This window comes from Equus caballus, chromosome 18 (assembly GCF_041296265.1).
Source record: "Equus caballus isolate H_3958 breed thoroughbred chromosome 18, TB-T2T, whole genome shotgun sequence".
Lineage (NCBI taxonomy): Eukaryota > Metazoa > Chordata > Mammalia > Perissodactyla > Equidae > Equus > Equus caballus.
In genome coordinates, this window is record NC_091701.1 from 49,854,276 (window position 1) to 49,881,131 (window position 26,856).

Consider the following 26,856-nt stretch of genomic DNA (forward strand, 5'->3'; position numbering starts at 1 on the left):
TATATGAATACGTGTATATTTATTTATATAGGAATGCCACACATGCATACGCCCATAAATAAATAAACATATACATATCACAGTCCCATTTTACTTGTCTATTAGAGACAATTAGAGACATGTCTATTAGAGTAATAGACATGGTCAGATACCATCTGGCCCATAGATCCCAAAAAATGTAGCAAAGTCCATGAACATAATAGTGACATAATTAATGTATTTATACCGGTCTCTCACCAGCCTAACTAGAGGTCAATAGGTCTAGAGAAACATACCCTAATATAGAGCCTAACACCTTCTGCCGGATGTGGAAGCTCTCAGTTAAGTATCTTGGTGGATAGCAGATGGTATTTCTTACTCTCCAGACACAGAAAAAAGCTCTGAGGAAACTAGTCTCTGGCTGTCTCTCTAACCTCTTCTCTGACCTACTCAGTCTCCTGCCACTCCTGCCACAATGAATCTGCTGTTCCTGGAAGAAATCAAGCATGTTGTCACCTCAGTGCCTTTGCACTTGCTTTTCTTTGTCCTGGGATCCTCTTCCCCATCCATTGCCATGGATCACTCTCACTTCATTCAATCCATGGTCAAATGACATCTCCTCAGAGGCAGTCCCTCACACCCCTATCTAAAATGGCACTTCATCTCCCCTACCCCTCTATGCTCCATCCTACACACTTACTCTGCTCCAGTGTTCTTGAACACTTTTCACCACCTGATGTTATATATTTATTTACTGTTTATGTTTGTCTCCTCCCACCAGAAAGTAAACTCAGTGATGGTAGAGTCCGTTTTTATTGTCTCCACATCTCCAGTGACTAGAAGACTGCCTGACAATAAGTACTTGGTGAATGTTGACTGAAAAGCAGTAACTACTGGGCTAGATATTTCACTTCTAAAACTTCCACATCACATTGACAAGTAAGAGGTGTGAGTCTGAGAAGAGAGACCCCATAAATCCCTACTCCTTGAAGGCCAAACAGTCCCAAACACAATTCAGGACCCAAAATAAACAATGAAAAGCAAAAAAAGTACTTTCCTACCTCTGCTACCCTCACATACTGCTTCTGCTAAGGCCAACAGTAAGAAGGATTATTTCTGTCGTACTTTTTTCCAGGACTGAAACACTATTTAAAGACTTTTTTAGGAGACACATAATAATCAGCACCAGAGCAGCAATCTTTCTGACAAGAAATATCTACTAAGGCCCTTAAGAAATATTTGTTTTCTATTTTAGAAAAACTCAAACTATTAAAATTGACAGAAGCAATCAGATGCTATATGTCTCCAGATGTGACACAAATTTGAAGTACACTGCACCGCATACAAGGCATTTTTGCTGAAAATATTTTATCTGAATCTAATCAAGCGTCTATACCTAACTTTTTTTTTCCTGCTTCTTCTCCCCAAATCCCCCCAGTACATAGTTGTGTATTTTAGTTGTGGGTCCTTCTAGTTGTGGTATGTGGGACGCCGCCTCAACATAGCCTAATGAGCGGTGCCATGTCCGCGCCCAGGATCCAAACCGGGAAAACCCTCGGGTCACTGAAGCGGAGCACACGAACTTGACCACTCAGCCACGGAGCCAGCCCCTATACCTAACTTCTAACGTACTAGAAATACAGGAGATGGAGAAGAAAGTTAAAAGAAAGCACTCAGACAAATCTAGAATGTTGCACAATTAACAATAAATGGCCAATTTCTTGTATAAAAAATAGATATCAAGAAAAAGAAGATAGGGAGAAAGGGACATAATAAATCAACATTGGTTGCCTAAAAAAAATTATAAGACACTTTGGTGACAATTGACAAATCTGATTATGGACTGAGTAGGCAGTAGATGGCACTGTTCATTTTCTTAAGTGTGATACTGGTATTGTGCTAATCTAGGAGAATGTCCTTATAACCTGAAGTATTTAGGGCTGACACTTCAAACGGTTCATCATACATACACACACAGCAAACTGACAAACATTAATCATGACTCCAAAGCTAGACTTTGAGTATCCACTACACAGATGTTTGTTATATTGTTCTTTCAATTTTCCTGTGTATTTGATAACTTAGATAACAAAAAGTTAGAAAAAAACAAAAATCGTTCCCCTAAGTCAATGCCAAGCAAAAAAAACAAAAAACAGAGACTATTCTAGACTACAAGAAACTAACTTGTAAGAAGTAACAACCTAATGCAGTGAGTGAACCTTGATTGGATCCTGAGTCCAAAATAACCACTCTGAAAGGCACTGTGGGAATAACGAGGGAGATGTAAACATGGATGGTGTGTTAGATATTCGGGGGCTATGAATTTTCTTAGGTGTGATAATAGTATTGCGGTGGTACAGGAGAAGGTCGTAACTCTTAGGAGGCGTCTGCCTAAGCAATTACGGGTCAAGGATCACAATGCCTGCAACTTACTGTGAAATGGCTTAGAGAAAAATAAGAGAGCAAAAGAGACAAAGAGTAAAGCAAATATGATAAAATGGCAACAATTACTGAATCTATCCAGTGAGTATATAGGTGCTACCTGTTGGATTCTTTCAATTTTTTCTGCAAGTTTGACATTTTTTGTCAGAAAAAAGTTTCAAAAATGTATCGAAAACGGTTTTTTAAGGTATAGAACTCATGGCTATCGTGGTTACCCTTTAAATGAGGGATATCGCTCAGAGTAGCAGCAACGGTATCCTCCAACCAACTCATTCGACATAATACCAAACAATATACCTACCTAAGTAAGAATTAAGGTGTTGAATGCAAGTTCCGAAAAATTCATCTCTTTGAGGCGGATCATAGTTCAAGATGCTGAATGGAAGAATAACAGCAAGAACTGCAAAAGGATGGATCTGTATACCAGAACAAAAATGTTACTGTTTAAACAGCAGTAAAACAAAACACAACTTAACCTAATTATTATTTTAGGTAGAAGTCTTTATCTAATACGCCTATAGACAAACAAACATGCACATAGTTAAATGATAAATCTATCACTCTGTTTATTAAGTTTTCCACCCTGCTATAATCTATCTAATCCCACCACTAATTTCTAGTAACTCGAAGTGTTAATGCAGAAAAAATAAATCATAAAATCTCCAAATTTATTTTTTTAGGCATAAAATTCTGTTCCAGAATTCATTAGTCACTAAAATCACTAGGAATTAGTATCACTGATTTCCAAGATATCAGTGCATTTTATAGATTCATGATACAATAAAATCAAGGAAGTTTCTTTGTTTACAAGGATTAGAATTCATTTTTCTTTCATTCATTCATTTTCTTATTTTATTATTCATTCATTCACCTAAAACTTAACTGTCGGGCACTATGCTAAGCAAAGAAGACAGACGTTTATTTTCATTTGTGAGAAATATTGTCTTCTAACTAAAAGCCTTATCCTGACACATATAATAGATTTTGTAAGTGAGCATCTTCTCACATAATGCAAAAGCAGCATTTTACAAGTTCCAGAAATAAATACATAAAAATACACACTAATAATTTAAAAATACTAAAATACTCATAATTTTCTCAGTTTTCACACTTACCTCACACTTTTGAATATAGTTGTTTTTAAATAGTAAAAGTACTATCACAGGATTATAGAAAACAAGAAAAAAGAAAAACAAAAATCATTCACACTCTACTATCCTAATACAACTAGTATTGTTTAGTATTAAGTATTTCCTTCTAGTCAATGAATTTTGACTACTGATCTTAACAATATTGTAATGAACCAAAGGATGACTGCTTATCTCCCCAAATCCGCACCGCTGGAGGGAGAGGCTTTAAGGGGAGGAAGAACAAATTGCTGAATCAGAAACTAGAGTTTCGTTTTTAAACTTCATATCCCAATCAAGTTCTCAAAGGACTTATGATAAACACTGATGCTTCTAGATGTTGACAACTATATAAAACTAATGGGTGACATTTTCATTTCACCTTTTCAATCTGCTGAATGACCACTGAGGCTATCCTATCAAGTAGCAAAGTACTGAGGTAGTTAGTTCTAGAAATAAAAGATGCAATCCTTGCCACATTTATGTAATTAATTTCATCCATCAAACGCTGTAAAGTAGCAACTGTTTCTTCAAGGAGTGAATCCGCAAACCAGTCTCCTTTTAAAGATCTAAGCTCTTCCCATAACAGATTCAAATCGCTGCAATTTTGCAGTCTCTGATGAGCATAGTGATCTAATTTTTGAAGCAATTTCAGCTGTTTCCCAGTATTACTATCCAGATACATGTGATCATACTCAATCCATCTTAAAACAGATGTGGCAAAACTGTTCAGGTCACTTAGGTCACACTGCGGCAAAACTGCTTCGATTCGAGATATCCCTGCTTCATCTAGGTGAGGAGAAGGAAGCATCGAAATGGCACAAACCAGGATGCAAATCTCACTAGGTATGACACTAATTTTCAAATAACTATAAAGAAAGAGGGAAAAAAGAACAAAATTAATAAATCAGCAACAAAACCCAAAATAGATGTATTAAAATATGAATATATAATTATTATTACACTTAACAGGTGTGATAGGCTTAAAATATATGTTATTTAAGAAGGGTTAGATAAATTCAAAGATGACAGGTCCATAAAGAGTTACTAAGGGAAGCCTTAAGCACATCCTAAATTTTTTTATGCAAAAATAAAAGTATAGTCCCTGGCAAACAAAAGGTCAGTGTCAGAACAATGTTTGCAGTGCTGTTGCTGGAGACAGAATTTGAACTAAATTTCTGATACGACCTGTCAGGAGCTGCTTTGACCCAGTACAGGCCCCGGCAGACAGTGATCACTCAATAATATTGGTTCCCTTCTTACTTCTGCTATTTAAAAAGTCTAACCTTTAAAAAAACCCAAAAAACACAGCACATACAATTGACTCCATTCTCTACTCCTCCTTTCCCAAACCTCTGTGGTAAGAGTCACACCACCAGGGCAGCAATTGTGAAAATACAAATAAAAAACTGGGAGCTTTGAAAGAAGCTTCAGGTTTACAAGCACTGGAAGAGATAATCAAATGAAAACTAAAACAAAATTGAGTTACTTTCTAAAATATTAAATTAGCATACTAAAATAATCATAATATTCGACATTAGCAAGGGTGCATTGATACAGGCATTCTCACTCATTAATAGTAAACCTAAAAAGTTGGTGTAACCTTTGTGGAAAGTAATTTAGCAGTATGGCTCAAGAACTTCACAAGTAATTATATCATTTGATATGATCAATCCCTGTCTAGAAAACTAGCCCAAGAAAATAATCTAAAGTGCCTGCAAAGATTTGTGTTAGTTATTCATTAGAATTTTAATGTGGCTAAAATCTGAAAAAAAATCTAAATACCCAATGATGGGAAATAATTAAGTGAATTACGGTACAGTCATATGATGGGTGATATCCAGTCATTAAAAACATTTACAAATAGTTCTAAATGATGTGGGAAAATGCTGATACAGGTAAGTGGGGAAAAAGAAAACCAAAACTGCTTGTTCATGATTCTCAATTATGAAATAAAAATATACATATATATCTACATATATACATACGTAAGTATGTACCAAAAGGAAATAAACCAAATTGTTGACAGTAGATGAATGGGTTTATTTTCTTCTTTATACTTTTTTCTGTTTTCAAAATGATTTTTTTTTCCATGTCAGATCAGTAATGTGCCAACGTCATAACAGGTCTGAGGGAGGCACAGCTCACACAATAGTGTGAACACCCAATCATCATGCTTATGCACCACAGAAGGATCTCAAAATTGTTTTTATATAACATTTGGCCCATTGTCTGACACAAAGCAGGTACTCAATAAGTACTAAATGAATATTTTATTCTGATAAAAACAAAAAATTAATACACTATTTTATACAAAGAAAAGAAAGCCCCTCAAAGCTGTATCTGTTTGCAGAACTGACCCAAGGGATAGAACTCTCAAAATTTGCCAATCTTGTGATACTTGTCTAAAAATAAACCCCCAACCACACAATTTCTCCAGTCTCCACTTGATGTTTTCCCATCTGACGCTTCCTAAAATTCCAAAACTTACATATGCATGTGTGTTTATTTACAATACCACTATCATGGCTAAAATTAGAAAATAAAAAAATACCAAGTGTTGGCAAGGACGTGGACAACAGGATTGTTCACATTCTGCTCGTGGGAATATAAACTGGTACAGCCACTTTAGAAAACTGTTTTGTGGATCTACTGAAGATGAATATATGTATAACCTATGAACCAACAATCATACTCCTTGGTAAATACCCACAGGAATGCATACATATTTTCCCTAAAAGATATGCACAAGGATATTCATAATAGCCAAAAATTGGAAATAAATCAAATATCCCTCAATAGTAGAATGGATAAAAAAAACTTTGTTGTATTCTTACAAAAGAATACTATACAGCAAAAACATGGGTAAATCTCATAAACATAATATTGAACAAAAGAAGCCAGACACAAAACAGCCAACACTAATCCACGCAGTCAGAAATAGGAATAGTAATTAACCTAGGCGGGGGACGGAGAGGGGAACAGGGTAATGAGGAGGGGATGTATATACTTTACACAGATTATATTTCAATATGTTAAAAAAAAACCAAACCATATTAATCCAGTACATGAACTTGCTGGGTTTCCCAAATGGTTTCAGTAGCTATTTATATCAACACTTATGTGAACTAGTTTAACTAGATCCTGTTCCTTCACACAATCTGCACTAAAGCAGGGGAAAGTGAGTACTCTGAAGCATAAGCACCTATGATTTTATATAACATTTCTCAACTAATTTTGATAAAATTTTAAGCCACAGAGACATGTAAGGGCTGTTGCTACTCAGAATTACTAAACTTCAACATTGTCACGTTTGCTTCAAGTCTTTCTATAAAGGAAGTAAAACATTACAGGTGAAGTGAAATCCCCTTTGATGCTCTCACTTGGGTTTTATTTTTCCATTAGCATAACTATAGGTAAACAGTATTGCACAGCTTAATTTTTTAAAAAACACTGTGCAGACCAAATAAATCATTACACTGGGTCGGTTTATAATATCTAATTTAGAATATAAAATTTTTAATTCAGAGGCTATGTGAAAGTCTACACTAAATATGGAAAGGGTAAAGAAACAATAATCCTACATATAAGCACCTTGATAAGAAGGAAGTTCTTTTGTCAAGAAAAGGGTGAACTTTCTTATACCATACCTCACATGCTAAATCGTCATCTGATAAAGTGCCACCTCTTATTCTTCTCTTCACATCCTTCCTTAATTATAACAGTATATCACTTTATTATAATAAAAGTCATTTTTAACTATGTGCCAATCTTTTGATTACAGCATAGAGCCCCATGCCTGGTCTTTCAGAAATCAAAATAAGAAATCAAACTAGCATGAAAAAATGGAGGGTAAAAAAATTAATCTGGCTTTAATTTCATCAAGTCATTATTCTGACCTTTAAAATAAAAATTTCTAATGGAAAACTCCATGTTAGGGTAATGAAAATCAATGGGAAACTGAATAACTTCTTAGCTGAAATATGAATGGTATATCCACAGAAAAGCAGAGAATTTTAACATATAAAGGGGAAATTTTATATGAAAAGACTTTTTCACTCTTATCGTCATATATTTTATTTTAAAAATTACAAATTAAAAAATTTAATATGCCTTAAAACAGGCAAGTAAGTAGACTGAAGATCCCTTAATATGAGCACTCCCAAATGGAGTTTTGCCTGCTTCAGCAGCTCCAATCACTTCCTGGTTATTCTATTCCTGTAGAAAAGGAGAATGGCTTGGCTTTTACTGTTACTCATGCCCTAGGGAACTCACCACCCCACTGCCTCATTTCCATTTCAAAATATACCAAGTATAAGCATTGGCAGAATGGGTATGGGGAGGGATAACCCTCTTGATATTTTCAATAAGAAGCTACCCAATTCTGCCTCCAAAAGTTTCAACAACTCTATACATAATTAAACAAAACAAATATTGAGGCTAGATTATAAAATGAAAGACTAAACCGAACTTCTATTTTAATCTTACCTAAGCAGTAATTCTTGGAGTTTCACAAAAAGCTCTTTACTTCGAAAATGTAGAAAAATCAATGCTTGAGTTATCTTCAGTAACTCTACTGGTTTATAGTTATCCAAATTTTTATGGAGAATTGAAGCAATTCTAAAAAGAATGACAAAACATATATTATAACCAGTTCATTCAATTATTTATTAAACATTTACTCAGGAGCTCTTTCATGCCAGACACGCTCTGTGCTGCAGAAACAGCGATGAATGAGAAAAGGTTTTCTTTTCTTGAAGAACTGTCTCAAGATGGTGATAGAAATGTAAACAATTAAAATAGAATGAGGCAAGAGCTATCAATGAAGTGTGAATGAAATAATATTTAATTATCAATAGTAAGAGGAGAGAGAAGCATATAGTTTTACTTTCTAAATAGAAAAATCTCACAGAACAGCCATCAAATTCCATATCCTCCCCCTCAAAAAATCTTTCCCAAGAATTACTAACAATTAGCAAAACTAATTGTTAGTTTTTTGATTAAATTGTTGATTTAATTTCCTTCCTTAAATCCACTGGCCTTCCACTGGAGATGCTTAAAAGCAATGGGAAATACTAAGAGGCAGAAGTTGGAAGAATTAGGGCAGAAGGAATACTAAAAATATATATAATAGATATATATAACAGATAATGAAAAATAAAGTATGTAATAATCTGAACCATGTATTTTTTGCTTCTTAAATCTCCAGTTAACAAAAAAGCCAATCCATGGTAGTATGACTTCAAGGTAACAACTGTGGTGTGAAACAATTCAAATTCACATAGATGTTAACTGTTCTGCAGAAAATCTGCTTTTTGAAAAACAGGGTCCTGCTCTACACTCTCCACTTTCCTAGACTATGATGCTCTGCTCGAGAACAAGAGCAGCAGCAAATGAAAACTGCTGTAAACAATTTTTAAATTTCTATTTGAAAAGCAAACTATTTAGAAAATAATACCTTAAGTGTTAATTCTTTATTTCTTCAAAACCAACAGCTAGATTATAGAAAAAAACAATTTTTCCTCAAAAACATAACTACTTATGAATGACAACTAGACAACCATAAGTTTCAGGAAAACTACCTTTTAATCAGATGTGAATTTCGGCTTTCCATCTCCTCCATTGCTCCCATCACTGCCAGGGCTTGCTGGCTGGTCAGCTCCTCTGACATCAATAATATAGTTGACTTAAGTCTAAAAGCAAAGAAAAATAATCTTACGTCAAAAAACTGATGATTAGCTTATAAAAATATTTTTAAGAATAGTTCTTAGGTAGCAAATAGAAAATAAATAATATAAACAAAAACTGAATTCAATATATAATTCCAATTTCCTCCCCACATAATTAGGTATAAAATACTGAATTAAGAAAAATACATTGTCTTCTTCAAAGCAATTAAGATATTAGTATAATCTAATCTTAAACTGTCTCAAAAAATATAGACAAAAGGTTTTTTAATTCATTTCCAAATAAGATAAGGTTACAATGGTTATAAAATACAATGACTCAGTAAAATTATTCAGTACTAGAGAGCTAAAGAACTAATAACTGACATTCTAACAATATCCCAATTTTTAAAAATTGAGTAAGATCTGATCAGGAAGTCAATATACCTTCATATTAACAGAAATTTTATATACCAAGTACTTGCTCTAACACTATAAACTGAAAATCTACATTTTGAAACCATCCAAAGTAGTGCAGCAATAAAAGTATCTAAATACGTGTGTCTTTTAGAATAATTTAGAAGGCAAGACCATAACATGAAATCTGGAGATAGCAGCATAAACTAATTTTCTATTCATACTAGACAGTTCCACACCATCTTTTTCACCAGCCTTATCAAACATTTCAAACCCAGCTTCTCTTTTTCCCAACCTCTTACTTCCAAATTTTTCTCTCACTTTCTGGTCTGCGCACAGAATTCACTACCTACATCAGTAATTTGACTACTTATTCCTAAACTATACTGCAATGTCACGGTATCTACATATTTCATTTATATATTTCTATCTTCCCAATTGGAATATAAATTTCCTGAAGGCAGATATCCAGTTAAATCCAACTTTTGTACTGCTTTAGCATACGAGATTTTAACAGTACTTAGTGACAAAAAAAAGAGAAAGATTCCAATAAAAGTTTTCTTAATAATCATCTGGTTCCCACCTTGATACAGTCTCTTAAAATGTACCCTTAAATTTCTTCATATAATTCAAAGGACTCAAAAATAAAACTCTCCATGAAGTTTTTATCAATAGAGTAATGTCAGAGATACCTCTACTATGCAACTCCAGGAACGCTTGCTTAACTGAACCTACTAATCCTACTTATCTGTTTCCTCATACTTAGGAATCATGTATTAATTTAATATTTGCTCATCTTCAATGTCCCAGATATTTCTGTCCACCTCAATACTGGCAAAACTAGAAATTCTTAAAAGATAGGAGACAAATCAAATTCACTCAAACCTGATATATACCATTGGGAATATATATACTGAGAACACATACCAATGTGCATAATAAACGCTTTTGATGATGAATATGAAGACAACAGGGCATAAAATGGTCCACTGTTAGGACTACTATAATTCTGAATATTCCACACCCCATTCCCGGGTCGGGGATCTTCACCCTGTGTAAAACCAGTCACATGGCCTAGGAAGGGAGAATAACAGCACTCCAGTGGTGTTCTCCTTCATCCACTGCTGTGCTGGTCACCACCAGGGGATTACTGGCCCCTTTAGGAACACAGCAGTAGAGTAAGAGTTTGAGATGTAAATTAGAATAGTCATAGAAAAAGTCAAGGAGCAGACCAGGAGATTACTTCCTCTTCCATGGGTGAATGGGGTGATTTTTGTGCCTTCCAGAACTGCAAGGAGATCTAAGCTTGAACGTACCATATATGCTCAACAAGAAAAGTAAAGCGTTTTTAGCTAAACTTACTGTTTCTTTTCTTCAGGTCCTGCCAAGGGTCCCAAAGCTACAAACAATTTTACAAAGCTAGCAGGCTGGCTAAACAGAGGAATCATTTCAGTTAGCCTCTTTTTAGCCATTATAATAAATTCAAAACTATGAAACTGTAGAGAGTGGTATAGCGTAAGTATTTTACTGATGGACTCCAAATCAAGGTGGTTCGCATTGCTTAAAAACACTTTATTGCACCTTTCTAATAGTGGGTAATAACTATATTTAATATTTCGAAGAAATTGCACTATTCTTCTTGCAATGATGACCTGGGAAGAATCTATGCTGTCAAAAAGAAGTTCTGTTTTGTTCACTAATTGTTCTTGAAAACGCTGTGATATTAAAGAAGATATGCTGACCATCAAAACAGACAAGGACCTGAAAAGAGAAAAGATGCAAACATTTTTACATTATTTAAGAATAATGAACAATTCTAACACTAAAGGGTTAGATATGGAAAGGAACTGGTAAAAATATTATAGGTTTTATAGCACTAAATTTTTCTTGTTAACACTAGCGGGACTTGAACTCAGATCTCCTAGTAATTGATCTCCTTTAGACAAAAAAAGCTTTGAAATAATACCTTTTATTGAGTGTTTATAATATCTCATTTTATAGATAACTGCTTTGGAGGAAAATATTTTAGTGATGTTTACTCAGAAATCAATTTGGACCAACAGCCCATTAATGCAACATTAGAAGCCTCATTTTATATTTTTGGAAGTAGACTTCACTTTGTTACTCCTTTCTCTGTATATCTATAATTTACGAATAAAAATCTTAGCAAAATATTTCCCACTAGTGAATAATTTCATATATTTTAATGCTTTGTGCTAGATTGATATTAATATATGACAGTAAGATGATAATAAACATGAGGTAGCATTTAATATTTCTTCACTCAATAAACACTTTTAAGGAAGAAAAATCACTTTTATAGGCACTGTGGAGGACATTAACATTACAAAGGTGAGGGTCTTGCTTTCAAAAGACAGTTCTTATATAAAATTTAGAAAACCACAAACACAAGAATGCATCTATAATGAATAAAGAATGCAAACAATCTACAAAATAAAAATAAAAATATAAAACTATCTCAACCATTAGGATAGTGGGACTGTTTGCATTCTTTTGTTCCCAAATTTCTTTAGTCTTTTCAAAAAACATATATATATGTTTTAAAGATTTTATTTTTTATTTTTCCTTCTTCTCCCCAAAGTCCCCTAGTACATAGTTGCATATTTTGGTTGTGGGTCCTTCTAGTTGTGCTCCATGGGACGCCACCTCAGCATGGCCTGATGAGCGATGCTAGGTCTGCGCCCAGGATCCGAACTGGCAAAAACCCTAGGCCACCAAAGCAGAGCGCACTAACTTAAAACACTCAGCCGCAGGGCTGGCCCCTTAAAAAATATTTTTTAAAAAACCCAGCTATACAAGACTTTGGCTTCTCTAATCAAAATGTTTAGTGTTAATATTAATTAACATTAATTAGTAATCTAACATTGCTACTTAGTTTAACCATAAACCCCCGAAATGATTTTTAAAAATTGTACATGGGCCGGCCCTGTTGCCAAGCGGTTAACCTCAGGGTGCTCTGCTTTGGGGACCCAGGTTTGGTTCCTGGGCATGGATGTGCACCATTCATCAGTGGCTGTGCTGTGGCAGTGACCCACATACAGAATGGAGGAAGACTGGCATGGGTGTTAGCTCAGGGGGAATCTTTCTCAGGCAAAAGAAGAAGATGGGCAACAGATGTTAGCTCAGGTCGAATCTTCCTCAGCAAAAAAAAAAAATTATATTAATATACACACACATATGTATATATTTGTAACTGCAGTGCAGAGTGGGGAAATGTTCAAAGATTTCATTAGATTCTCAAAGGGGTCTATAAGAACTTTTAAAAGTTAAAAAAATTTACTTGAGTGATTTTTATTGTCTCTCCTTTTACAAGCTACTTTCATGTATGTGTGAAAAAATATACACAATGTAAAATTTGCTATTCTAAACATTTTTAAGTGTACAGTTCAGTGGTATTAAGTACATTCACATTGTTGTGCAACCATCTGCAGAACTTTTTCATCTTCTCAAACTAAAACTCCTTACCCATTAAACAATAACTCCCCATTCTCCCCTCCTCCCAGCCCCTAGCAACGACCATTCTACTTTCGGTTTCTATGAATTTGACTGCTCTAGGTACCTCATATAAGTGTAATCATACAGTATTTGTCCTTTTGTGTCTGGCTTCCCACTTAGTATACTGTCTTCAAGGTTCATCTATGCTGCAGCATGTGTCAAAAGCTTTCCTTTTTAAGGTTGAATAATATTCCATTGTAGGTACACACCACATTTTGACCATCCATTCATCTGTCGATGGACATTTAGGTTGTTTCCACCTTTGGGCTATTGTGACTACTGCTGCTATGAACACCGGTATATGTTATAAAGTGAATTGTGTTCCCTCAAAATTCATACTTTTTTTTTTTGAAGATTGGTCCTGAGCTAACATCCGTTACCAATCTTCCTCTTTTTTTTTTCCTCCTCCCCAAAGCTCCAGTACATAGTTGTATATCCTAGTTTTAAGTCATTCTAGTTCTTCTACGTGGGATGCTGCCACAGCATGGCTTGATGAGCAGTGTGTAGGTCCACGCCCAGGATCTGAACCCATGAACCCCAGGCCACCAAAGCAGAATGCACAAACTTAACCACTCAGCCATGGGGCTGGCCCCTCAAAACTCATATGTTAAAGCCCTAGTCCCCAGCGTGACTACATGTGGAGACAGGGCCTTCAGGGAAGTAATTAAGGTTAAATGAGGTCATAAGGGTGGCAGGCAAACTTGTTAGCTTGCAAGTAAGGTAAAATCTCAAACCTTTCACGGGTCTCAACAATTCTGTGTTAGACACCATATACTTTACCTCTAATTTCCACAGTAACATTGCAAAATAGCTACTACTATCCCTATTTTATAGATGAGGATAGTGAACTTCCAAAAGTTTAAAGTCACATAGCTGGGAAGTGATGTGCATCCAAAGCCCAGAATCTTCCCACCACAACGCAAGGCCCCTAGATAAATTTACCTTAAGTCCTGTATGGCTTCCAAGTTCCTATTTACAATATCAGCTATTTTTCCCATTAATGGACTAAAATATAAGTGTTGATCTGCTAGGCAAGACGAAAATTTTGACAGTACATCGATATCAAACCTGTTAAAGGAAATATACAAAGGAGATCATTAGTATTTATTTCACTTGAAATGGGTAATACACAGTTATAAAATAAAAAGCAATCAAAAATACTAAAATATCACTAACATAAAAGGAATTTTTCTAAAATATTGATATTTATTATCATAAAAGTAACTCATGCTAACAGTGAAAAAGTCAGATACTATTGGAAGATTTTTAAAAATGAAAAACCACTCAAAATTATCTGAATCATTTACTTATTTTTTGAGGTGACAGAACAATTTCAATTCAAGGTTATACATTAATAAAATATACAAATAAAATAACCACTACTACAATCAAGCCGTGAAAAAACTTTAGAATTCTATAGGAAAAATGACCAATTTCTTCAATAAGTAAACGGCAAGAAAAAAGAGAGGGAAGGAGAATTGTCATAGATTTTAAAAGGCTTTGAATTCATTAAAAGACAAGCATAAGGAAGTTCACAGCAGCAAAATATATAAAAGCAAAAAACTGCAAACAATCTACATGTCCATCAAGACTACAATGGGTAACTCGCACATATTCACAGATTACCACCCAGTAATCATCGTAGATCAAACTTCAAAACATATTCAACAAACTAAACTAGACATAAGAGTATATACTACAGGATTCCATTTCTATGAAAACAAAACTAATAGATGAGAAGTCAAGATAGTGGTTACTCTCAGGGTGAGGGGCTGTGACTGGAAGAGAGCATGAAGGGAACTTCTGGGAATCAATGATGCTCTGCTTCTTGATCTTGGCGCTAATACGCAGAGGTGATCAGCATGTGAAAATCCATCAAGCTGTACACCTATGATTAGTGTAATTTTGTATCCTTTTCTTCAATCAAATGTTTACTTACAAAAAGAGAGAGAGAACCTTGAGACATAGCTACCAATGTAACATAAACATTGTTTGGATACTGACAAACTGCCTATAAAAAGACATTTAGAGAGTAATCAAGGAAATTTGAACACAGACTGGGTATTAGGTGATATTAAAGAATTACTTTTCACTTTCATAGGTATAATAATGGCATTGTGATTATATATTTTTAAAAGAGTGGATATCTCTCAGAAATACATACTGAGATATTTACAGATGAGATTATATAACAAATTAAAACATATTGAGCGGTAGAAGAAGGGAATGGAGGTGATTTAGATAAAACAAGACTGCTATATAATGGTAATTGTTGAAGCTGGATGATGGGTACACGAGAATTCATTATACTAATCTCTCTACTTTTCTAAAATACTCTATTTGAATTTCAAATATATGTTAATTATCCTTGCCAAGATCCATGGTATAGTGCTAATCCATAATAATCTATCCTATTTGAATCATTACATATTATATGACATAAATTCATAGATATTTTAGCAAAATCATTGATTAACAGCTATTGAACAAAAAATTAACATCAGAGGCCACAACTATAAAAAAAATCAGAAATTAATGCTTATTCCATGACTTTATTAGAAATACTACATATGGAATACAAATTAGGTTTTTAAAATTTTTTATAATTTGGTATTATAAAAAAATAAAAGTACTGCTACAAATAAAAACCATCACACAGAACAAAGTCATTATCTTCTGAGCTATTTTGAAATGAAGAAAAATTAAAATGAAATGTCTGATTCACTGGGAAGTACAACTGTACATTTGTAATTTAGTAGCTTAACTAGTATACAGTAAAGCCAAAATTTTAAAAAAGCATGTATTTTACAACTAATTTGTTCAAGCCATTCAATGCACATAATACTTAATGCTGCTTTGAAGAAAAATAAAAAGTTTTCAGCTATTATCAACAATGACCAAATTTAACCCCAAAGATCCAGTAGTTTGGATCAGGTAGAGATCCAAAAGGTAGAGAGAGTGCAAAAACAGAAAGGATGAAAAGACAAATGGGTTTAGATAATGAGATGAACTAAAATTACAATTTAGTAAATGAATGTAGAATTTCCAAGCCCAGAGAACTGTTGGGTTCCCAGTTTAATTTAATCCAGCACACATAACAAAGGTCTACAGAGCTCACCCATATATGACTACAATTCTAGGAATTTATTATGGTTTATGTTTAAGAAGCAATATGCTAAGAAAGCTTAACATGGGAATGCCTGCTTCTCTCTATCTACAAATAAATAGCCTGTTGTTTCTTCTTTATGTTAGTCAATCCTTTCCTTTCTGCGCTAGGTCACTATGTGATTTAGAGGGGACCCGCACCGTGGCCGAGTGGTTAAGTTCGTGCACTCCGCTTCAGTGGCCCAGGGTTTTGCCAGTTTGGATCCTGAGAGAAGACATGGCATCGCTTGTCAAGCCATGCTGAAGCGGCGTCCCACATTACACAGCCAGAAGGACCTAGAACTAGAATATACAACTATGTACTGGGGGGCTTGGGGGAAAGAAGAAGAAGGACAAAAAAAGATTGGCAACAGATGTTAGCTCAGGTGCCAATCTTTTAAAAAAAGCTATTTGGTTTAGAGGGAGAGTTGTTCTACGGTTTTTTAAATACCCCTGTTTCTTTCCCACCTTGATTTTCCCTTTCCTCACTACCATTTGCTTTATTCCACTAAGAATGGACCCTGGCTATCCAGAATCCCTAGGTTTAAAAATTTAACATTTCCAGGGGCTGGCCCCGTGGCCGAGCGTTTAAGTTCGTGCGCTCCGTTGCAGGCGGCCCAGTGTTTCGTTGGTTCGAATCCTCATGACACCGCTCATCAAACCACGCTGAGGCAGCGTCCCACATGCCACAACTAGAAGGACCCACAACAAAGAATACACAACTATGTACCGGGGGGCTTTGGGGAGAAAAAGGAAAAAATAAAATCTTTAAAAAAAAAAAAAATTTAACATTTTCAGAAATAGCTGGAGATTCGCCAAAATGAGCTCTGTTATTATCTCAGCTCTTTTCTAAAAGAAGAGCTTCTCACATATTGTTATAAGTATAAATAGTATATTGTAGCACAGACTAGACTTCTCAATACTCATAAGAAGAATCCATCCCCTCAACAAATTTCACATTTTCCTAGATGATTATGGATTATCACAACATGCTGAAAATATAGGTGTGTATAGTGTAGGAAATAGATATGCATTGATACTATTCACAGCAGTGGACCTGAAAGTTTCTAAGTCACCTATGAGCTCTGTTCATTGCCTCTCCATATAGATGGAGTGAAAGGTAAGTACCTACAGATGCTGCTAAACAGTGTTACACAGCTTTCCTTTCTACTAAACTGGTATCGTCTTTTTCCTCTCTTTATGGCTCCTGAACTTCTAGGTTTTAACTGACAGCCTTTTCCTCCAAGAATCTTTTCTTTCTGAAGCAGAAGTCTTCCAGAAAAGAAGACTCAAAAACTCTGGTCCATGAATAGCTGTGACTCTACCTTATTTATATTTTGATTAATTATATATGTGGAAAAACATACTACGTTCCCTGCTCTTAAAGAAGGAACATTTGAAATGTTGTTCTTTCTCTCTTAAGGAAAAAGCACACTCCCCATTCTTTCCCTATAAGATTTCACTGTGCTAACCGTGAAAAAGACAACCCCAATCTCAGATGAAGATCCAGAGTACTTGCCTTTCCATCCTTCTCCATGCTTCTGTAACTAGTGCTTCAACTAGCGGGTCATGGGCCTCAACTGCAAACCTCAATAAAAACAAGAGAAAATAATTTTTAATAATTAAAAAATGTATGTGTGTGGAAAACATTTGTAGTAAGAATTATAATGCAAAAGTGAACCTTCAGTTAACATACTATTACACAGTCAGTCCTCATTTCTGGTCCACTTCCATTTCAGTATTGATTTCTCAGTACAATCTAATAAACACCCATATGCTATCTCACACCCCTCTCATCCTTTTATCTGTTCATTCAATGCCCTCCACTGAACAATTAAAATGTTTAAAGATATATTTCATGTTAAACATACACATAACATGTATTACTTTGCTCTGATTATAAAAATATTTTCGTAAGAGAAAGTTTGTAAAATAAAAAATTTTAATATGGTAATAAAAATCATTTATAGCTCTGCTACTCATAAACAGCCACCATCATTAATTTAGAGCATTTCTTTCCAGTTATTTTTTCTACACACATATGAAATATGCATATTTCTTTTACATTTCTATATCCTGCCTTTTTCAGTAAGTTAACATTACATTGTGGGCATTTGCCCAAGTCATTATATATTCTTCAAAACATGATTTTTAATGATTGTATATTATTCTATTAAGTGAACATGGTATCATTTAGTTAAACATTCACCTACTATTCAAATTTTAGTTTTTCAATATTATAAACATTGCTGGGATGAATATCCATGTATCCATGTACAAGAATCTTTACATGTATCTCAGATTACTCTCTTGGGATAAATCTTGGCAAAATTATTGGGTCCAAGGATATTTTTAAATTTCTTAATACATACTGTACCACCATCAGCATATAAGAAGAGTTCCTGTTCTGGTATACCTTCACTAACAATGGATATTTATATATATAATTAAGCCACATATATTGCATACTGTATGTATAAAAATCTCTCTTTTTAACCGATTTCATCATCTTTATAAGATTCAGGCTATACTGTTTCATCTCCTAAAAGTCAAAGACTTTCAGGTTGAATCATGAAGCAACATCAAACTACATTCTGTTTAAAAAACTTGAAAACAGGAGCTGGCCCCGTGGCCGAGTGGTTAAGTTTGCGCGCTCCGCTGCAGGCGGCCCACTGTTTCGTTGGTTTGAATCCTGGGTGCGGACATGGCACTGGGGATCAAACCACGCTGAGGCAGCATCCCACATACCACAACCAGAAGGACCCACAAAGAAGAATATACAACTATGTACCGGGGGGCTTTGGGGAGAAAGAGGAAAAAATAAAATCTTAAAAAAAAAAAAAACTTGAAAACAAAATTACATTCTACTCTTGAAATCCTTTCCTTATTAAAATACGATTTAGAAGGGCAACACAGAAATGCAGTTTTTAAGCAAATCATTACCAAGCAGCCTTTCTCCATCTGTGCCTGACACATATCAGATAACACAATATCTTGTTGTCAAATAAGTTTGGAAAATGCCCCCACTTAGAGATTCACAATATATATTGGCATATTAAAAGGCTCTGAAGAGTTCTGCAATATGGATCTGTTTAATTTTGTCTAATTCAGCATTTTCCAAACACGACCACTGAGAAAGCAAACCTCCTATCTTGCCTGTCATCATTACGTATTCTCTTCATGCACCCCAGAGAAAAAACTGCAATCTGAGAAAGACCACCAAAAAGGGGGAGCCACTCTCTTTTATATAATTATTTTTTAAAATTATTTTACTGAGGTCATACTGGCTTATAACATTGTGTAATTTCAGGTGTATATTATATATCAGTTTCTGTAGACTGCATCGTGTTCACCACCAACAGTCTATCCATCACCATACATATGTGCCCCTTCACCCCTTTCACCTTCCCCCATCCCCTTTCCCTCTATTAACCCTAATCTGTTTTCCTTATCCATGTGTGTATTTGTTTATCTTCCACATATGAGTGAAATCATCCAGTATTTGTCTTTGACTTGTTTCACTTAGCATAATACCCTCAAGGTCCATCCATGTTGTTGCAAATGGAGCCACTCTTTTTTGGTCTAACATCATCCCCAAAATAAGCCTTAAGCCCCATTCCTGAATATGCTGACTCCCTAATAAAAACAACTGTCTCCCACCTTTGTGCAATGCTGACATCTACAGCTACTTAAACAGCCCTCTCAGGTTGGATAATTGCGTGAGAAAACTGCTGTTTTTCCCACAATTAGACTAGTAAACAGACTAATTGTAACTTTTATGTGCTTTTTTCCTTTATATACCTGTCAAATCTTCTATTTAGGGAATCGAGTTCTTCTGAAGGCTGGATTCCCTTGCAAACAATGCAAAATTTCTTTCCTTTTAAATTTTTTCCCAGCTTTATTATGATTAACAAATAAAAACTGTATATATTTAAGTTGTACACCATGATGTCTTGATATTCATATACAATGTGAAATGATTACCATAATCAAAGAATATCCTCTAAACATCTTAAAGATATGAGACGATCAAGAAAATTATTATTTACAGGGAAAAAACCCACAGTTTTTCATTTTAAAGAGATTTTTAGAAAATTAAAATATAAAAATAAACTACAATCATTTCTATAAAACCTAAACATACATTACTTACTTTTGTGTGATGTACAACACATTTACCAGGGTAGAATCTTTCAAGAATTCCATTTTACTTGTAGTTAAATTAAGAAGAGTAAGAAATTGGGGATGGTTTCTGATACATTCAACATTTTTCAATGAGCTGGTCTTCTGCTTTTGAAACTGCCAAAGTATATTAAATCCACATCCCAATTGCTTTTCTGAAAGGATGGCTTTATTTTTTTCAATAAGATCAAATAATTGCTCTTCATCTGTACACTTATTCATTTGGCTAATTAATGGTTCGCAACTGTAGGGTCGAAATTGAAACATTCTCCAGGAGAATGGACAAACAGCCCTTAGGCGAAGCATATTTGTAACAATGAGTCTAGAAAAAAGCTATCTTTTCATTTACATCACAAATGTTCTTAGGTAAAGAAAACCATTTGCAACTAGCAGTCAGGGGCAATATGCTGGTATAAAAAAAACTGTTTTTCCTTCATGTACTTTGCTTCCATTCTGATGACTCCAAATCCCATTCCAATATTCAGCTTCTGTAAAACAATTGGTTTAACATGGTTATGCTTATATTATTAATATCAAATTAATTCAAAAATTCAAATTAAAGTAAGTTTTTTCTGCATTAACTAAAGACTTTGTTCTTAGTTTTGAACCAGATAGCAGGATTTGATCTAAAACTAAATGTTTCTTTCTGACTCCACTTAAAAAATGTTTGTTGGGGCCAGCCCTGTGGCCGAATGGTTAAGTTTGCCCGCTCCGCTTCAGCGGCCCAGGGATTGCTGGTTCAGATCCTGGGCACAAACCTACGTACCACTCCTCAAGCCATGCTGTGGAGGCATACCACACAGAAGAACTAGAAGGACTTACAACTAAGATATACAACTATGTACTGGAGCTTCGGGGAGGAAAAAAAAAAGAAAAGAAAAAAAGAGGAAGATTGGCAACAGACGTCAGCTCAGGGCCAATCTTCCTCACTAAAAAAAAAAGTTTGTTAAATCTGACATTTACATAAAGTTTTCAAATTTGACCACAAAAGCAGAAAGGAAAAATATCCCAAACTCAGAAGCGTCTTTTCAAACAAAAGAGTATAACTGTTTGCAATAAATAAATATATTGCGTTTAAAATTTCTACAGGGGCTAGCCCAGTGGCACAGCAGTTAAGTGTGCATGTTCCGCTTCATCAGCCCAGGGTTCACAGGTTTGGATCCCAGGTGTGGACACAGCACCACGTTGCAAGCCATGCTGTGGTAGGTGTCTCACATATAAAGTAGAGGAAGATGGACACGCGATGTTAGCTCAGGGCCAGTTCTCCTCAGCAAAAAGAGGAGGATTGGCAGATTAGCTCAGGGCTAATCTTCCTCAGAAAAAAAATAATAAAATAAAATAAAATTTCTACAAAGAGTAGCCATTAATTCAGAGCCGTAATAAAAATAACATTTCTTTTTCAGAAGGATAGTCTCTGGTATATTTGTTTTCAAGATAATTTCTTGCTCCTTTCTCCTTGTACTCTAAAAGAACTCAAATAACTTAGCCACTACTGACCTTAGATAGGTTTTAACCAATAAGCGAGATGATTTAAAGCTCCAAGCAGGAAAGAGGAAGAAATCAAATACTGTATTAAGACATAATGAGGCAATATAAGAACCAAAGATAATTACAAAAAAGAATAATTTGTTTTAAAAATATATTATTTTATATTTATAGTTGAGAAACAATGGTTAGAAAAGCTGGGGCTAAAATCATATCCTCTAACACTTTTGCAACATTCTACAAAGCACTTTTAAAATATATTATCTCGTTACATTCTCTCAACTAACCTGCCAGGTAGACATTATCATTTGCACTTTACAGATAAGAAAAACTAATTTCAAAAAGGTTAAAACACTACTCTAGTATTAGTGAAGCTGGGACAACCATCCAGTTCTTTCCACTCTTTCAACTTGCACAGCCTCATGACATCAACAAATTAACACCGAAAGCACATCTCAGACTCCTCTCTACGGCTATGCCAAGGTGTCTGTTTACAAGAAAAAGCGATGAGACAGTATTGGCTACTATGTGGCAAAGAAAACAGCATTCTGACCCAAGCAGACCTGGATCACACGCATACTCAAAAAACCCCGCACAAAGCAAAGGCATCTTCAAGATCCTTCTGTCTATCCACAGTTGAAAGTGGAAGCAGTTCACTGGTTAGAATACTAAAGTGTCAAGTCCCCAACTCTGCCCCAGCTAAGTGACCTTGGGGGAAGTCCAACCAAAAGAGGGGCCTTGAGACTTTAAATGAAAAACGTGTACCAGCCGTGAACAGTGCACGGTAATGCACAGTAAACAGAGACATCCTTTGCAAATGTCAGGCATCCTCCGCGCCGGGGACACAGTCGCGCTGAAGGAATGAACGTGGTCTCCCGGTCCCGGCTAGGAGTGAGCTCAGCCCTTCCCTCGTCTTCCGCTCTCCAGACAATCCAACGCCCGGAAGGAGCCTCTGTTCGTCAGCCGAACCCTGTATCCCGGGCCCGAAGATGTGCTGGGTGGAAAAAGAAAACCTGCCGCCGGCACGAGGCCCTGCCTTGCGGGCAGGTTCTTCCCTCAACGCCCGGCAACTTTTCAGGAAGATCCTAGGAAGGCCGGTTACCAGGGCTCAGAAGTCAAGGGTATTCCTGGTCCCCAAGAAGGGACGCACCTGGCTCGGTATTATCGCTCACCCCTCCCTCATATCCCAGAGTTTTTAGCCTTTCCTCGAGAGACATCACCTTTCCTCTGGTGCTGTCCGGCCCCAAAGCAGGAAAAAAGGAGGGACAAGCGCAGCATGCACGGCGGAAGACACGCACTACATGGTCCAGAAGACGTCGCGGCCAGCTCTGCGGAATAGACGTCGCATACGCATTTGAAGGGAATTCTGGGCATTGTAGTTCTTCAGTGAGGCATACTCTGGAGCAGCACGTATTAAACTAAGTTACAGGTCCTTTAGGTCAGTGTTTCTCAACTACCTGAGGTTTTCTCCCAGTCCATGGAAGACAGATACTTTTATAAAATACAATAATAATGAATATTTAGAAAAATTAAATTTGAAAATGTAAACACGAAAAAGGCAGGTTTCTGTTACTTACGATATTCAACATATAGGAAATACCTGTCAAATGGCTATAAAAGTATCTAAACTCTTACCTTCAATTTCTGCACTTGCGCCATGGCGGGCAGGTAACAGCACTTAGACCACACTTTTTTTTTTTTTAAGATTTTATTTTTCCTTTTTTTCTCCCAAAGCCCCCCAGTACATAGTTGTGTACTTAGTTGTGGGTCCTAGTTGTGGCATGCGGGATGCCGCCTCAGCATGGCTTGATGAGCGGTGCCCTGTCTGCGCCCAGATTCGAACTGGCGAAACCCTGGGCCGCAGGAGCAGAGCTCAGGAACTTAACCACCCGGCCACCGGCCGGCCCTCGACAACACTTTTTTTTTTTAACAGCTTTATTAAGAAATAATTTACACACCATACAATTCACCCATTTACAGTGTATAATTCAATGGCTTTTCTTAATTCAGAGTTGTGGAACATCACCACAATCAACTTTAGAATATTTTTTATAACTCCAAAAAGAAATCCTGTAACCATCAGCAGTCACTCCCCATCTTCCACCCTCAACACCTTAGGCAACCAATTATCGGAAAGCAACTTTGAGGAGCACTGATTTAGGTTGTTTGGAACTAGATCAACTCATAATAAATTTGAACATTGAGGTTCATCTGAATGCACACAATAGAAGGAGTTTCAGAACAAATGTGAGAAAAAGCGTAGGGATAAAACTGAGCATGACTTGTGTCAATGCCCTTCAGTCAAAGACCACCAGGAATACATCTATAGTTAAACAAAATTGGGATTACTAACTGGTAGGAATGAAGCAGAACACACCCTGAGGAGTGTCAAATTAAGAAGGTGTTAGAAAGAATTTATAGCATTCAGCCTTGAGTTAAGTGATTTGGGGGAGGTTGAAGAGGGACTTTTCTCTAGATTGGATGCTGTCAGGAAGCAGAGGTAATTCCATCATTGGGTATCTTAAACCTTATCTAGGATGCAGAAGGAATGAAGTGAGGTTAAAGCTGTAATTGGTAAAGAAGCAGAAGTCACTCCGATTACCAGGATAGGTGGACATTTGGTCATTTTTTGTGATTTGGACAATGTTCTGTTTTTGTCTGAGTTCAGATATGATTATGGAATGGTCTTGTTTTTGTCTTGATCTATCACAGTCAGAGACTGGCCTTTTCTCATGTCAGTGTTCTGAGCAATTGTTATGTTCAACAGAATACTAAGGCTGAGCTACGTGTGCCAGACCAGCTCCTGGCAACAATAAGTCCTAAATGATACTGCCAGGACAGTTTCTTCACTGCTGGGGGCTGTTTGTTTCCTTCTCACCCTTTTGTGGAATTATAAGGAGGCTGGCCTGAGTAACAAATGCCAGCAGCTTGCCTTCCTCTGGGATCGTCGTTTGTGTAAGAAAAGGAAACCCTTTTTGTTTAGTCACTATTAGAGACTTTTTTCTTTACTTGCGGTCTAGAGCATTCATAAGATATATATTTATATACAAATCACACCTGAGAACAAAATTAAGGTAATAATTTACATCCACAGCCATAAAATTGTATTTTAGCTAATGATGTCAATCATAAGGAAGCATCTTTTAGAAGGGCTAACAAGTGGTTAACAAAGGGTGGCTCTTAATTTCCTTTTAGCAAATGTCAATGCAATTTCAGCCCAAAACCACAAGAAACCTGCAGTTGAGGTTTACTATTTGTTGCAGCTCAGAAACTGAACACCGTAGGGAACCACTGGGCAGCTCAGTGAAAGAGTACTAGAAAGAACCTATTACTGTCATCCCTCAGTATCCACAGGGGATTGGTTCCAGGACCCCCAAAGATACCAAAATCCCAGGATGCTCAAGTCCCTTATATAAAATGGCATAGGATTTGCATATAACCTACACACATCCTCCCCTATACTTTAAATCACCTCTAGATTACTTATAATAATACAATGTAAACACTATGTAAATAGTTGCTATATTGCATTGTTTAGGGAATAATTACAAGAAAGAAAGTCTGCACATGTTCAGTACATGCGCAGCCATTGTAGGCCTTTCAATCCAAGGTTAGTTGAATCCGTAGATGGGGAACCTGTGGACACTGAAGGCCAACAGTACAGGATTTGGGCTTTGATTGGGTAATTTTGGGGGAGGGTCTAAGGAAGAGGTTTGCTCTACCTTGGGTGCTGTCAGGAAGCACAGCAATCTTAATAAATCTTAACTATAGGGAAGGCAGCCTACAGTGGGATAAAGCTGAAATTGGTAAATTAGTAGCATTCACTCAATTAGTGAAAGGGGAATCTTTACTATTTTGTGTTTCACAGTGACCTTATCTGATCCTGATGTTCTGGGAGATAGCTTATGTCCAACAGGAGGAAAGTATGCTTCATGTTGTGTCAGATTAGTTTGAAATAATTGAGGCTTAGCTATGAGCATCAGATCAGTTTTCCCAACATGAAGGACTGCTTTTTTTTTTCCCCTCACAAATTAACTTGAATGCTTTTTCTCCTGGAGTAATTCTACCAGTAAAAAAATGTGTTTGTTGAATATTATACCAAAAGCACAGGCAACAAAAGAAAAAGTAGGTAAATTAGACTTCATCAAAATTAAAAACTTTTGTGCATCAAAGGACACTACCAACAGAGTGAAAAGGCACCCCACAGAATGGGAGAAAATATTTCCAAATGATATATCTGATAATGGATTAATACCCAGACTGTATAAAGAACTCCTACAACTCAATGACGAAAAAAAATTTTTAATGGGCAAAGGACTTGAATAGACATTTCTCCATGGTGCTGGGAACATGAAAAAATGCTCAACATCACTAATCATTAGGGAAATGCAAATCAAAACTACAATGAGATGCCACTTCAAACCCAATAGAATGGCTATTATCAAAATATCAGAAAATAATATGTGTTGGCAAGGATGTGGAGAAATTGGAAGCTTTCTGTATTGCTGATGGAATGCAAAATGGTGCAGCCACTGTGGAAAACAGTGGTCATTCCCCCCAAAATTAGAGAATTATCATGTAATCTAGCAATTCTACTTCTGGGTATATACACAAAAGAATTGAAAGGAGTAACTTGAATAGATAGTTGTACAGCAATGCTTATAGCAGCATTATTTTCAATAGCCAAAAGGTGGAAGCAACCCAAGTGTCCATCAATAGATGAATGGATAAGGAAAATGTCATCTATAGATACAATGGAATTTTATTCAGCCTTAAAAAGGAAAGAAATTCTGACACATGCTACAACATGGATGAACCTTGAAGATACTACACTTAGTGAAATAAGGCAGACGCAAAAGAATAAATACTGCATGATTCCACTTATATGAGGTACCCAG

The 26,856-nt window shown here is 35.9% G+C and overlaps 1 protein-coding gene and 1 non-coding gene across 7 annotated transcripts in view; both read right to left on the reverse strand.

Moving 5' to 3' along the window:
- The window catches only part of FASTKD1 (FAST kinase domains 1), a 36,400-nt gene extending 13,094 nt beyond the window's left edge, over nt 1-23,306 (reverse strand). The window contains exons 1-10 of one of the 6 annotated variants that reach the window (XM_070241176.1): nt 22,724-23,261; nt 21,971-22,040; nt 20,445-20,961; nt 17,811-17,879; nt 14,090-14,215; nt 10,994-11,392; nt 9,131-9,241; nt 8,037-8,168; nt 3,931-4,417; nt 2,723-2,837 (exon numbers count right to left, since the gene is read on the reverse strand). In XM_070241176.1, coding sequence (XP_070097277.1) covers nt 2,723-2,837; nt 3,931-4,417; nt 8,037-8,168; nt 9,131-9,241; nt 10,994-11,392; nt 14,090-14,215; nt 17,811-17,879; nt 20,445-20,779 — 1,774 coding nt within the window. In that variant the 5' untranslated portion in view covers nt 20,780-20,961; nt 21,971-22,040; nt 22,724-23,261. Of the gene's footprint in view, nt 1-2,722; nt 2,838-3,930; nt 4,418-8,036; nt 8,169-9,130; nt 9,242-10,993; nt 11,393-14,089; nt 14,216-17,810; nt 17,880-20,444; nt 20,962-21,970; nt 22,041-22,723 lie in introns of all 6 variants that reach the window. The other 5 variants (XM_001494348.6, XM_070241179.1, XM_070241177.1 and 2 more) reach the window with 5 other exon arrangements.
- LOC111768962 (small nucleolar RNA U13) lies at nt 5,642-5,744 on the reverse strand. The gene has a single exon (XR_002801641.1). It is a non-coding gene; the product is annotated as a small nucleolar RNA U13 (small nucleolar RNA).
- Nucleotides 23,307-26,856: the final 3,550 nt, after the last annotated feature.